Below are 13,816 nucleotides of genomic sequence, written 5' to 3'. Positions count from 1 at the left end.
CAAAGACAGCATTTGGAGTTTCATCATTGCTTTCATGCATTTGGAAGATGGCTATCATTGCCATGAAAGGACCTCTCTCTCAATACAAGTGTGTTCCCTGAATAACAGGACGTGAATCACAGGGTAATGCTCCTAATTTTAAAGAACCTGTGTTTCAGTCTAACCCAATTCCTAGAAACCATTTATAATTACAGTACAACACAGAATGTTCCAAATTTAGATAATGCTTTTGGCTTACTGAGTACTTAAAGCCCTGGAGGATGAGACTGCTAACACATTTGAATGTAAATCCTGTATGTTTCCAAGGTTTCGAAAAACTATTTGTGCTTTAGGGTGGATGCACCTAGTTAGTAAACGGTCTGCTGCATTTCAGTTGAATTTGAATCTACCTTCTCCAAAGAACCATGTTGTTATTATCATGTGACAACTGTGCTTAACAAATTCAGCTTTGCTGGTTAGCAAAGGACCGAGTGGAAAACTCAATCCAGTGTTCTGGCTCTGCAATCCACAGAGCCAATTAAAGTGTACCATTTGTCAAAGTCAATGGAAGCCCTGTGTCTGGATCAGCTTGAAAGAACATTAAAAGGAGAAACAGGTTCCAGCAGCAGGGAAATTTCCTATTTTTATAAAGAACCAACACCCATATCATATGTATCCTAATGCTTATATCCCACAGAATTCCTTTTTTAAGTGATTTTATAATAGCACTTCGAAAACAAATTGTTTCTACTCCAATGCTTATAAATATATTAAAAATAAAGTATTTTACAGTGGCCAAAATATGCTGTCATGGGCCCTGTAGCCTTACTGGAGGATAAGAGCGGTAGAAACAACTCCACAAATCCTCTGCTATAGCATATGAATAATGAAGAGAGACAGGATGGATACAGATGTCATCTTTTATATTCCCAGTTTTCTCCCTTCTTCCCCCCTTTCGTTCCCCAGAAGCTGAGACAGACGGGTGCTGAATGGGCAAATACTCAACTGAACTGGGGAGGCTCGGTTAAACTTACTCTAGAGGAAGTGGGCGGAAACTGGGCAACAACGTTAAAGTACCCGGTCAACCACCGAACCCGCTGAACCAGCAACTCTCAGCAGCCCTGTGGCTTCATTACCTTTCATATTCTTTACATCGGGAGGAAACGGGAGCAGGAAAAGGAGGGCAATCAGTCTGATAGGCTAAAAGCTGTGATAATCTCTGCATAGAATCTCATGCGTGGAGCTGAAATAGTATTTGAAAAGACTGGAACTGCGCCCTCTGTTCTAAAGTGTGGAAGAGCGCAGAGGTCCAGAGACTTGTCCCAGGGTAAGCGTTCTTTCCATGTGCTGACAGTCTTGCCGCTTCAGTTCATCGAAAGCTGGGTCTGAACTGTCTGAAAACAGTATGCCTCCATTCCCCTGTTGTGTGTGCCTGCCGAGACCGACAAAAACAGCCTGATTTAAGGAAAAGCAGCATCGACCCTGACAGCCGTGCACCTCATGGCTGTAACATGCAGGCTGTCAAGGTTTCAGTCTCTTGTTTGATTAAAGGAAAAACACTCAAATCACCACCACATTAGGTTTAGCACAATTAACTACATAACTAAGCACAATTATTGTCAGCATAATCATGTCCTTAGATGAGAATTATTGTATTTAACTGCCTAAGTGAGTTCCTAAGTATATTTTTCAACATTTGCATGGCTCTTACTAATTTATAAGCACATGCTTTTTTGCAGTCTTCACAACAGCCCTGTAGATTAGTTAGGGCAAATATGAGAAAATAATATGTCCTTTACTTTTCAAAGGTACGCAGATGGGGATTTACAGAGTTTAATGGACTACGCTGGACCACACGGTCAGCTGGTGAGAGGTCCTTCCTTTCCATAGTCAGTACTTTCTCTGTTGCTCAATATCTTAGGTTACACATTTAAATTATTAAAATATATTTTAAACTGTAAAACAAGCTCCTTAGTAAGAATAACCAAATGATTCAAGGGGCTTAGTGTATGTCACTGTTTCTATAAATGGTCCTCCACCAAGTCAGGAGCCAAAGAGAAAACACTAACTCCTAGAAAATCGCAGATAGATGTGCTTGAATGTTCTTACTTATACACTTAATTTTTAGGTAGTTTTAGAAAGGAATCAAAGGAAGCATGGGGAAACTATGAGGCGACTCACAAGCAAAACTATTACAAAATTTTTTTAAATTTCCTTTGTTGTTCCAACTCAGTTCAGTTCAGTTCAGTTCAGTCACTCAGTTGTGTCCAACTCTCCGCGACCCCATGAATCACAGCACGCCAGGCCTCCCTGTCCATCACCAACTCCCAGAGTTCACTCAGACTCATGTCCACAGAGTCGGTGATGCCATCCAGCCATCTCATTCTCGGTCGTCCCCTTCTCCTCCCACCCCCAACCTTTCCCAGCATCAGAGTCTTTTCCAGTGAGTCAACTCGTCGCATGAGGTGGCCAAAGTATTGCAGTTTCAGCTTTAGCATCAGTCCTTCCAATGAACACCCAGGACTGATCTCCTTTAGAATGGACTGATTGGATCTCCTTGCAGTCCAAGGGACTCTCAAGAGTCTTCTCCAGCACCACAGTTCAAAAGCATCAATTCTTCGGCGATCAGCTTTCTTCAGAGTCCAGCTCTCACATCCATACATGACCAAGGGAAAAACCATTGCCTTGACTAGACGGACCTTGGTTGGAAAAGTAATGTCTCTGCTTTTTAGTATATTATCAAGGTTGGTCATAACTTTCCTTCCAAGGAGTAAGCGTCTTTTAATTTCATGGCTGCAATCAGCATCTGCAGTGATTTTGGAGCCCAAAAAATAAAGTCTGACACTGTTTCCACTGTTTTTCCATCTATTTCCCATGAAGTGATGGGACCGGATGCCATGATCTTTGTTTTCTGAATGTTGAGCTTCAAGCCAACCTTTTCACTCTCCTCTTTCACTTTCCTCAAGAGGCTTTTGAGTTCCTCTTCACTTTCTGCCATAAGGGTGGTGTCATCAGCATATCTGAGATTATTGGTACTTCTCCCAGCAATCTTGATTCCAGCTTGTGCTTCTTCCAGCCCAGCGTTCCTCTTGATGTACTCTGCATATAAGTTAAATCCAACTAGCATTATGTTAAATGTATTTTTCTCCTTTTTAAGAATTAGAGAAACAGAATTTCTATTTATAAATTATAAAATAATAGGTATATATAGCAAAAAAGAAAAAGAATCAAGGTCTGACGTGTCCACTGCTTTCTTTCGGAATATATGTGGGGAAGGGAAATAGAGGCATTGCAAGTCACACAGACTGAAGTCTGTCTCTTGAAGTACGTCAGTCTAAAGGGACAAGAGCACTGGTTCTGTTTGCATAATACATAACTCATCACATACCAAGGAATTACATACAATTGGGACAGATGGTTTTTCCTAATGTTGATCACTAATTTCTGAGTTGGAAAGTAAAAGTTTTGTCATGTACCAAGGATTATTTTAATTCCTCAATTTTGAACCATTTAAAAACTTTCAGTTGGTTTTAATAGTATATTAAATGTTATTACACATGAATTATGGAGCATAAAAGTATTACACTTGCTTTCATTAACAGCCTGCACTTTACACACTCTCCCTTTAATAAAAATGTAATACCATAAAATGTTCATTTAAAAGTCAATCTAAATTAAGTTGCACTTTTTAATTAATCAGCTGAGATGGACTCTATAAGGAGGAAGGTACGAGGCCTCCCTCCGTCTAAAGCAGCAGTGGTGGATGCTGGCATCCCGCCGCTGTCCTGACTGCTGTCTAGGAACCGTGCCTGGGGCTGCATGGCTTCAGTGTCTGCACTGTTTACTCCTCTCCCCAGCTAAGCCCATCTTCAGCTGTGCTGCTGAACCGTCAAGCGGTGATTTTCAATCACAGTACTGTGGCCTGATGTGCCACGGGCTGAGACATACTTGGGCTTCCCAGGCAGCGCTCGTGGCAGAGAACCCGCCTGCACCTGCCAATGCAGAGACACAGGCAACCTGGGTTCGAACCCTGGCTTGGGAAGATCGCCTGGAGGAGGGCACGGCAACCCACTCCAGGATTCTTGGGAATCCCACGGACAGAGGAGCCTGGTGGGCTGTACAGCCCACAGGGTTGCAGAAAGTTGGGCACGACTGAAGCAGCTTAGCAGTTAGCAGGCACAGGATATACTCACCATTCCATAATCTGTATTCTTGTCTTTCACAGGGCTAAGAATTGATTCAGAAGGGAGGTCTCTTTTACATATAACTTCCATGATTTTCAGAATGCACTGCACATTGGAAGAGATGTTTGGATACATGCAATATAATTCTTTGGAGCAAGAAAGTGCTAGCGTAAGAAAAATAATTTGTGAGAAATATTTCATTAACATCTCACACTGCGTTTCATTTGTCTTTTAGCTATTAAAATATAATTAAATTCAGTACTGAGAGGCTGAAACTGCTGTGTATTTCCCCAACTACTGAAGATTAACAATGTTATGTGTGACCCCTAGTGGTATAATAGAAAACTACAAGGTAAATAATTCATACATAAGAGTTCACATAATTCAAAACAGCAATTATATAATGGTTGAATGCCCAATTAAGTATAGTTACTATACAACAATGGTGGGAACTTCCAGCTGAAAATGAATCAAGTCAGAATTTACACTCTTCATAATGGGTATTTTGAAATTGTAATCGATGTCACTGCTTTTAAACCAATATTCCAGTTTAATTCTTTTCAAGATGTTGTTGTTATTAATTTTTAAATTATATAGTTTAATGACAGCAATGATTATGCCATTTCACATAAGACGATGTGGTATTTAACAGAAATATCTTTGTGCTGTTCTTTTTACGAACTTTTAAACCACCTTTGAGTTTCAATCCATCAACACAGTGGAAAAATTAGTAATAACCACTCTTCCGCTGGATGGCGATGTGGGTAGAGAGAGGGGATGCTCTCCTTTCCCGAACCAAAGACGGTGGTTTTTGAGACAGAGCAACAGTGCCAAGCTGATGGAAGAACGTGACGTTTCACAGAAGAATTGTTCAAACTGTATTTGCCACAAATATCTGGAAGCTGCGGAATCACTGCGGGGGCCTCTGGGAGGAGTCAAGAGATTCACAGCGTAATGAAGAAAGCAGAGCAAGCGCTGCGAGAGACACGGGTGCCTGGACTGCCGGCCAGTCCACAGCTGCGCGCGCCTCGCCCGCGCAGCCTGCATCCAGACGCTGCCCTCTACTCCCTCCTGCAGGCCCTTCCCATCTGACTCGACTCCCTTTCTTGTACCCTGGGTCTCCTGATGTCTTATCCTACAACTAGTGATCTCCTCTATTGACCGTGTTTTTCATCCAAACCACTGACACATTTCTTCTTCTTTCACAGCTGAGCTTTTCAAAGCGGCTCGCCACTTTGTCATTACACTTAACTCTCTCTTCACCCCGTTTCCCTCCAGTCTGAGCTGCGCTGCCACTGGGGACGGCTCCCGAGAACGATGGCTCTCTGACTGTAGAAACGCACCACCGCTTTCAGAGCTCCTGTTGTTTAATACTTTTATATCTCTCAATAACGGTGCACTTCCCGAATCTCTCCCGTTTTGATTTCTATATCACTCCCTCCTGCTTCTCTTAATTCTCCTCTCCTAGTTGACATCTGTTACTCCAATGATCTATTAACTGTTTGCACTCCCCAAGACTTTATTCCGCGAATAAGTGTCTCCCCACCACCACCGCCCACTCCCGGTTTATCTCATCCACATTAACAGTGACGACTGTTAAATGATCCATGTCAATACCTCTGAAATAAGGGATTCCCAGGCTTGACTTATTTTCCAATTTCAAACATGCTCCCAACTGGGTATATACACCTGAGTGACCTCCAAATTCAATATGTCCAGTGTTTCTCCAGAATCTCTTCAGTTCAGAGTACCATTATCTTGACCTTACTAGTCAATATGTAACACTTGAGATTCATCCTAAATTGCTCACTTTCCCTTATACAGCTTAGAGCCAAGTGATCACCAAGTCCAATTTTTCTTTATCTTCTAAATACTTTTCAAAATTATTTTTCATTATCCATCCCCATTGTAGCAGCTCACACCTTTAATCTCTTGCCTGTTCTAACATCACAGCTCACGGACCCCTGCGTCCACCCTCTGCTTCTCCAGTCCGGCATCCACACCACCACTAGGGTTACCTGACTAAGATACGAATGTAACTTTCGAAATCCAGTAAGCCAGATACTATTACAGATGAAAACAGTGAGTCACAGACAAGGTCAGACGCCGAGTTAAGTAGGAAATTTAAACATAAACCCTGTGCAGTCTTGCCCAGAAGCTGTGCTTTCAAAACTGCACCTATCACCTTTCACAAAAAATAAAATACAGCTTATACTCCTTACAGTGACAGTCTGAGCTTCTCAAAATATAGCATAAAACATTTATAAGTATCGAAAATAAAAGACAGCCTACCGTATAAATATGGTTGAAGCCTAAGTAAATGTTGTTTAAAATTTTCCAGGTGACCGTGAAGGAAATGTATAAAAAGTCGTAAGAAGACCAAATAGCCAATCTGTCAAAAGAGAAAGAAAAAAGATTTTTGTGTTACATCAATAAATGTTTAAAAACCATAAGGAAAATAAACCATTTTATTATTGCCATTGCTTTTGATGAAACAATTTCAAATTCACTTGAGATCATGTCCTTTTGAAATAACTTTAAAACATTTATACCAAGGGTGAAATACCGGCTCAGCAAAAAAAAAAGGTTACAAATCATTTCTCCATTATATATAATGACCAATACTGAATGCTCTTTTGTTCTATATCCTTTAGAACAGTATCTTTCAAATTGCAAGTCATGCCCCTTAAGTGAGTCATGAAACCAACGAAGGGGGATTTTAAAATAAAAGAGAAAACACCCTGGCACACTACACAGTGCCTTGTTTCTGTCCACACATGAATGTGTACCGTGTGTGTTCCGGACTGTGACAGTTTCGAGAACTACTCTGCCTGTGCAGACTGTGACCCCTCATAACATCACACACACACAATGCATTACTAAATGAACAATTTCGTACTTTACTTCTGTGAAGTTTAAAAGACATCTATAGCTAAAACTGTTTTACACAGACAACAGAATTGAAATATCTACCAAAAAAATGTAAGATTTCATGAAAAGTAAGACTATAGTAATAAATGGAATATAAATGCTTAAATTGTTAAATCATAAGATTACAGGAAAGGACCAAATAACAATAACTACCCCTATATCACTATCAAAATCGTATATCAAAATCCTCTTTGCAATGATGCAGGGCATTGATCTACATGTAAAAAAATAAAATTAAACTCAAAAGATGATCCTAACAAGTCTCAGTGCGTCACACAAGATTATTAAGCAAATGAGCAGCATCACTGGGTTTTGAACCCAGGACTGTGTGTATTGCATCAAAACACATAAACTTTCAATTACAGCAGTGACTTACCAATATTTTTATCAAAAATTTCAATCATTAAAATAAATTTTGAGAATGCACCATGAACGTTTATAAATGTATCCATAACTTACAAACATGCATGATTTACAGTACATGTTCATAAATAAATATTTATGTCATGCCAAGGGATCTCTTCATATAAACTACTCTGATACAGTACTATGCTTCTCCAAAAGACTGAAGTTAGGTACGAAGGAAGTGGAAATCAACAGACCATTCAAAAGAATACTGCAATAGTCTAAGTGAGAATATTAAAGTCAGAAATAATAAATTCACCAGAAGAAGAATAATTTAAGTTTTGAAGGGACCAGAGAAGGATACTGAAAACAAGACTTTAAAAATTGAGCATAGGTCAAAAGAGAAAAATACGTGATCGACAAACATATCAGCTTGCATAACTGCTGGATTATATAGCAATTTGATCATGTGTTCCCCTGATCCCAAAGCAAAACTTTATATGACTACACTTGAAAAATGGGTTTTAAAAGCTTTCATCTGCAATATTTTGAAAAGCTAGGCTTTTACTGAAAAAGTTGCCATTTCTCTCTCTCTCTGAAGAGTTCTGAACTCTCCGTGCGTCTGCCCTCATGTTTCACTGGTGTCCATGCTCTCTCTGCAGCTTGACCACTTAAGCTTTGCCTCCTAGAGTAAATGTCCACCTGTCAGTTTGCCTCTCTGCCTGCCATCTCTCCTTCCTTTGCTCTTTAATCCCCTTTCCTTCTCTTTCCATCCCTCGTCGTCATTTCTCTGACTGCTACCTAATTGTGAAAGAGAAACGGTGGATAACATTCATCATGTATCACATTTTAATAGTTGGGTATGTGTTCCGTGTGCTTTATAGAAAACTGAAGAACACTGTTCAGAGTCCTATCTAAAACATTTAAAATGGACGCTCCTGGGGGTCCAGCGGTTAAGAACCCACTTGCCAATGCTGGGGATACGGATTCAATCCCTGGTCTGGGAAGATTCTGTGTGCGCGGGGGCAACTTAGCCCAGGCACTGCAACTACCGAGCCCACATGCCACAAGTACTGAGGCCGATGCATCCGAGAGCCCTTGCTCTGCAACAAGAGAAGCCTCCACGACGAGAAGCCTGCACACCACAGCCAGGGAGTAGCCTCCACTCAGCACAGCCAGAGAAAGTCCGTGCAGCAGTGAAGACCCAGAGCCAAAGGGGAAGTGTTAGTTGCTCAGTTGTGTCCAACTCCTTGCAACTCCATGGACTGTAGCCCCTGCCAGGCTCCTCTGTCCATGGATTTTTCCAGACAAGAATACTGGAGTTGGTTTCCATTTCCTACTCCAGAGGATCTTCCCAACCCAGGGATTGAACCTGTGTCTCCTGAATTGTCAGGCAGACTCTTTACCGTCCGAGCCACAAAGAAGCCCAGAACCAACATACCCAAAAACAGACAAATAGCAATTATGTGAAAAAAACACATTAAACTATAGTTTACGTATGGTTTATATATATGTATGTAGCTTGCATATATATTAAACCAATGGTGCTTTAATAAGTGGACTCCAGTAGTTAAGAGTCCACACTCAGATGAGGGAAGAATATGCACAAAATGTGAAAATAAGTAACATTAGGAATTGGGTATTTCTGTCTCTTCCCAAGCGTGAGCTGTGTATTTGTCAAAAGAGAAGCAGAACGCTGTGTATGAAGGTGAGCAGTGACTCCACGGCAATGCCCTCACATACGCCGTTCTGTCAACAAGAAAAAATCAAAAAGGAAGCGTCCAACTGACTAGTGGACATATAATGAAATCCCTGCAAAGAAAAGGTGGGTAACTGAAATGGCTTCTTGCCTGAAATCAAAGGCACTTACAAAGCTTGCTGATCTCTACGAGCTAATCTGTATTATCTAGAACAATGAAAAGCAAGCATTCAACTCAGTAAGTCTGATAGGTAGGTAGCTTTAGTTGCTCACTCGTGTCTGACTCTTGTGACTCCATGGACTACAACCTGCCAGGCTCCTCTGTCCATGGAATTCTCCAGGCCAGAATACTGGAGTGGGTTGCCATTCCCTTCTCCAGGGGATCTTCCCAAGCCAGGGGTAGAACCCAGGTCTCCCACATTGCAGGCAGATTCTTTACCAGCTGAGCCACCAGGGAAGCCTAGTAAACCTGGGAGCCCAGGTAAATGAGTAGAATCATGGCTGACAGTCCGTGGGATCCTGGGTTTCAAAATCTTCTCTGTTGAGATCTTGGGTAATCAACTTAGAGTCTCTTTGCCTAGCCTGTGGAATGGTGGATCATAATAGCACCTACCTTTTAGGATTATTGTGAAGATTAAACAAGTGATTATGTCTAATACATCTAAAGCACCACTTATCGTGCAATGCAAACAGTCTAACCACTCAGAGGAGAGGATATAGGAATATTTTAAATTAAATGAATCCATGGTATATGTAAATTATAAGCAATATACACAATGACTAAAACTTCATTTTATAGCCATTTTTATTGCTGGCAGAAATATAAAAAGCAAGAAATGGGAAAAGGTCACCAAAGAGGATGAGAAGGAAAGGAGAAAAAAGTGACACACACTTGATCTGTCTTTCCACTCCACTCCTTTTCCATCATAAACTAGCCCTAATGTTAACCCTTTTTATATAAGTAATACACATACTATATTTTGAAATCCCAAAATAATTATATAAATAGAAGCTCTTAGGTATTGTTATAATGAACAGTTTGGGAAATAAAGAAGAAAAGGCCATTGTAATTTTACTTGTCTCTTTGCCCCCAGCTGTTCTATGCAAAGCCTCAGTTCTTTGCATGTTCAATTTCTATTATGTTCTGTTTCTTGCCTGGTGTCCATAAATCTTTTACCCCCAAACATATCAGAGAGGATCTAGACTTAATTTATGAGGTCTGAAATACAGTGTCTTCCAAAATGCCCTGGATGACTCATGAATATCTTCATGCCCACTTTCTAACATAATCAAAATTAAAGAAGGGAAAATATATTTTTGCAAATAATACCATACTTTATTTCAAATGCTATGTATATACATATATGTCAACTAAAATATATACATAGATACATTTTCTTTATTTATAAATTAAACTGGAAGAAATTATTCTTCCAGTTTTTCTTTGCAATAAAACCACTGCTGCTGCTAAGTCGCTTCAGTCGTGTCCAACTCTGTGCCACCCCATAGACGACAGCCCACCAGGCTCCTCTGTCCCTGGGATTCTCCAGGCAAGAATACTGGAGTGGGTTGCCATTTCCTTCTCCAATGCATGCAGGCATGCTGAGTCGCTTCAGTCATGTCTGACTCTGTGCAAACCCATGGACAGCAGCCCATCAGGCTCCTCTATCCATGGGATTCTCTAGGCAAGAATACTGGAGCGGGTTGCCATTGCCTTCTCCAATAAAACCACTAGTTAAGCTAAATTTCTTTGACTGATAATAAATTTTGCAGCAGGCAACCTGATCATCACAGGAAGTGTAACGCTCTGTCTTCTAGGCCCTTATGAAACGTGAGCTACATGAATGTAGTTTCCATCTTACAGCTCTAAAATGACATAGAACACTGAGATAACTATCTTCTCAAATCGGGCAACATTTTAAGAGTATATCAGTCAGCATTTTTTAATGGAAAACTGGCATACAGGAATCCTTAAAATATGAGAAAGCTATATACATTCAGAAATAAGTACAAACTTGATTCTTAATTGTTATTTTCTTACATAGTTGGCAAAACTGTATTTTCTCCAACTATCTCTATTTGCATATCAAGTAATAATGTAGTGTCCACATTTAGAAATTAAAATAAATTACCAAACAGAATATTCTGTAATAAAACCAAATGGCCTGTTTAGATCCTGAAACAGGTATCATGTGGCCAGATGCAGTGCATGTAGCAATTAAAACACACTGGAATCACCTGAAAACGTACCTTTGCCAGCTTGATTTCAACTGAGTATAAGTATGCCTTTTGGAATGCATCACAGCAGAGTCTGTATAAAACTGATTCCGCAACAAAAAATAAGGCAGGCAGATGATCACAATCAAAGGCAGCATGGTCCAGGGAAGCATAGAGCATGTTTAAAGCTTCTGCAACATTAACAAGTAGAAACATAATTTATAAATCATGCTGTTTTTCTATATGCTACAATTAAGTCTTATAATCAGTCACCAAAACCACATTGTGGCTTTGAAATATTCACAGTCTTGGACACCCGTCCCATCAAGAGGTGAGGTCTACGCCCCCTTCCCCGCGAACCTGAGGCCTCGTGACTGCTTCAACCAACAGTAAGGGCCACTCAGTGACGCTGTGTGACTAGCAAGGCTAGGTCAGAAACGGCAACCAAGTCGCCCCCTTGCGACTACAGAGGAGCGGGAGGGCGGGAGAGAGGCGAGGAAAGAGAGAGAAACGCGCTAGACGGCGTTCCAGCTCTTCCAGCCAACAACCGCAGCTCAGGGCACGTATATGCGCTCGCGCAGCCGCTGACCCCTGCCCAGCTGCTTGCAATCCCGTGGACTGCAGCCCGCCAGGCGCCTCTGCCCATGGGACGTTCCAGGCCAGACACTGGAGTGGGTTGCCGTGTCCTCCTCCAGGTTTTCTTCTTGACCCAGGGATCAAACTCGCATCTCCTAGTCTCCTGCATTGGCAGGCAGGTTCTTTACCGCCAGCATCATTACATAATGGTGGGGAGATCGGACAGAACTGGATGACAAAGAAGTGTCAACGGAAGTGCTATAAACAGAAAAGCAGAGGGAATAAGGCCGATGGAGCTGAAGGAGGAAGAATGTAAAGTTAAGGCCCCACAGAAAACTGCACCTCACGGCACTACAGGCGTACTTCATTTTATTTCTTGTGCTTTGCAGATATTGCAGTTTTTCTTTTTTTTTTAATTGAAGGTGTTTAGTAATCCAACATCTACCAAGTCTAGCAACTGCCACTTTTCCAAAAGCATTCTTTTTTAATTAAGGTATGTGCATCTTTCAGACAAGCTACTGCACAGTTCATAGACTGTAATATAGTATAAATATAGCTCTTACAAGCACCATGAAGCAAAGAACTTCATGTGACTTGCTTCATTGAAATATTTTCTTTATTATGGGGATCTTGAACCAAACTCACAATTTCTCCAAGAATGTACCTGTACAAAGATTTTGAGCAGCTATTACGAACAAAACTTAGGTTAAATGACAAGGAAGAGCAAGTGGTTGCTGGTGACTAAGACTGCTGACCTCAGGATCATTGAAAGCATTTCATAGGGCCAGGCTGTGGACAGCGCTGTGACAAAGGGCCATAAAGGCAAGTTCGATACAGAGTCTTTCCTATTCTCCCTGCCGCTTGAAAGCTCCCAGAAAGCACTACAAACCCCAGTTTACGTGGGGAAATACTCTCTGACCTCATCTGGATACCATTCTAAACTCATTTTAAAAGGCATACACATAAAAGTTAGGTTAATGATAGAAGGAACTTTATTTCCTGAAAAATAATGTTTCTTAATTTCTTTTTTAGATTGGTTGGGGGAGGGTTAAAAGGCGATACGGAAATAAGAAGTGATAAATGAAAAGGTAATGAGTAAAATGGCTGTTTAAAACAAGTGAAGAAATAAATGGCCATGTGGTTAATGTTTTATGAGTAAGAGTTATAAAATACCGAAACAAGTTTCTCTAAAGTATAATGCCTATTGTAATTGAAAATCACTAAATGACATTTTATATTACTTTTTAATTAGTTACTAATTTTAGGAAAAAAGCAATAAGGACTCTGCTGAGCAAAAGTTTTTAAAACAATTTCGTAATTAGAAAGTTGAGCAGCCAAATTCATAAATTCAAAATTACAAAAGGAACTTTCATAATGAAACATTGTCAGATATTTCAATACAAGAAAGGCAAAGTTTCCTTGGCTCCTGCACAGTTTCTACATATTACAGCTACCAAATTACGCCTGCACTGCTAATCAAAATCACTTAGAGTGGCTGAGAAGAGCTCGGTCAGCGGACTTACCATCCTGGACTTCTCCTCTGCACTGAGCCAGGCACACCACTTCGGTCCACGCAGCAGGGAGATGGACGTGCCTCCCCATCCCTAAGGTCCTGAGACCCAGTTTTCTCTGTTATTGGGAAGATCAAAGAAGGAAACAAAAGTATGCAGCTTTTACATTTTAATACAGGCTTATTTTCACTGTCACATTTTACTGATTTATTCATACTTTATCATTTACTTTTATCGAAGTGTAGTTGACTCACAATATTCTTTTCCTTTCAGGTATGCAGCCAAATGATTTGGTTACACATAGGTACATCTCTCAGCCATGAAATTAAAAGACGCTTACTCCTTGGAAGGAAAGTTATGACCAACCTAGATAG

At 40.6% G+C, this 13,816-nt stretch overlaps 1 protein-coding gene across 1 annotated transcript in view; it reads right to left on the bottom strand.

Annotated features, from left to right (window-relative positions):
• TMEM232 (transmembrane protein 232) overlaps positions 1–13,816 on the bottom strand; it is a 235,145-nt gene that overhangs the window by 215,013 nt on the left and 6,316 nt on the right. Inside the window, exons 2-5 of the mRNA XM_055430649.2 lie at positions 13,455–13,560; positions 11,389–11,546; positions 6,456–6,555; positions 4,173–4,327 (exon numbers count right to left, since the gene is read on the bottom strand). Of these exons, the coding sequence (XP_055286624.2) occupies positions 4,173–4,327; positions 6,456–6,555; positions 11,389–11,546; positions 13,455–13,533 (492 nt within the window). The 5' untranslated portion in view covers positions 13,534–13,560. The remainder of the gene's footprint in view (positions 1–4,172; positions 4,328–6,455; positions 6,556–11,388; positions 11,547–13,454; positions 13,561–13,816) is intronic.

This window comes from Moschus berezovskii, chromosome 8 (assembly GCF_049115385.1).
Source record: "Moschus berezovskii isolate FMDL1 chromosome 8, NW_MosBer_1.0, whole genome shotgun sequence".
Lineage (NCBI taxonomy): Eukaryota > Metazoa > Chordata > Mammalia > Artiodactyla > Moschidae > Moschus > Moschus berezovskii.
Note: the sequence above shows the minus strand (reverse complement) of the source record. Positions and strands in the feature narration are given on the sequence as shown.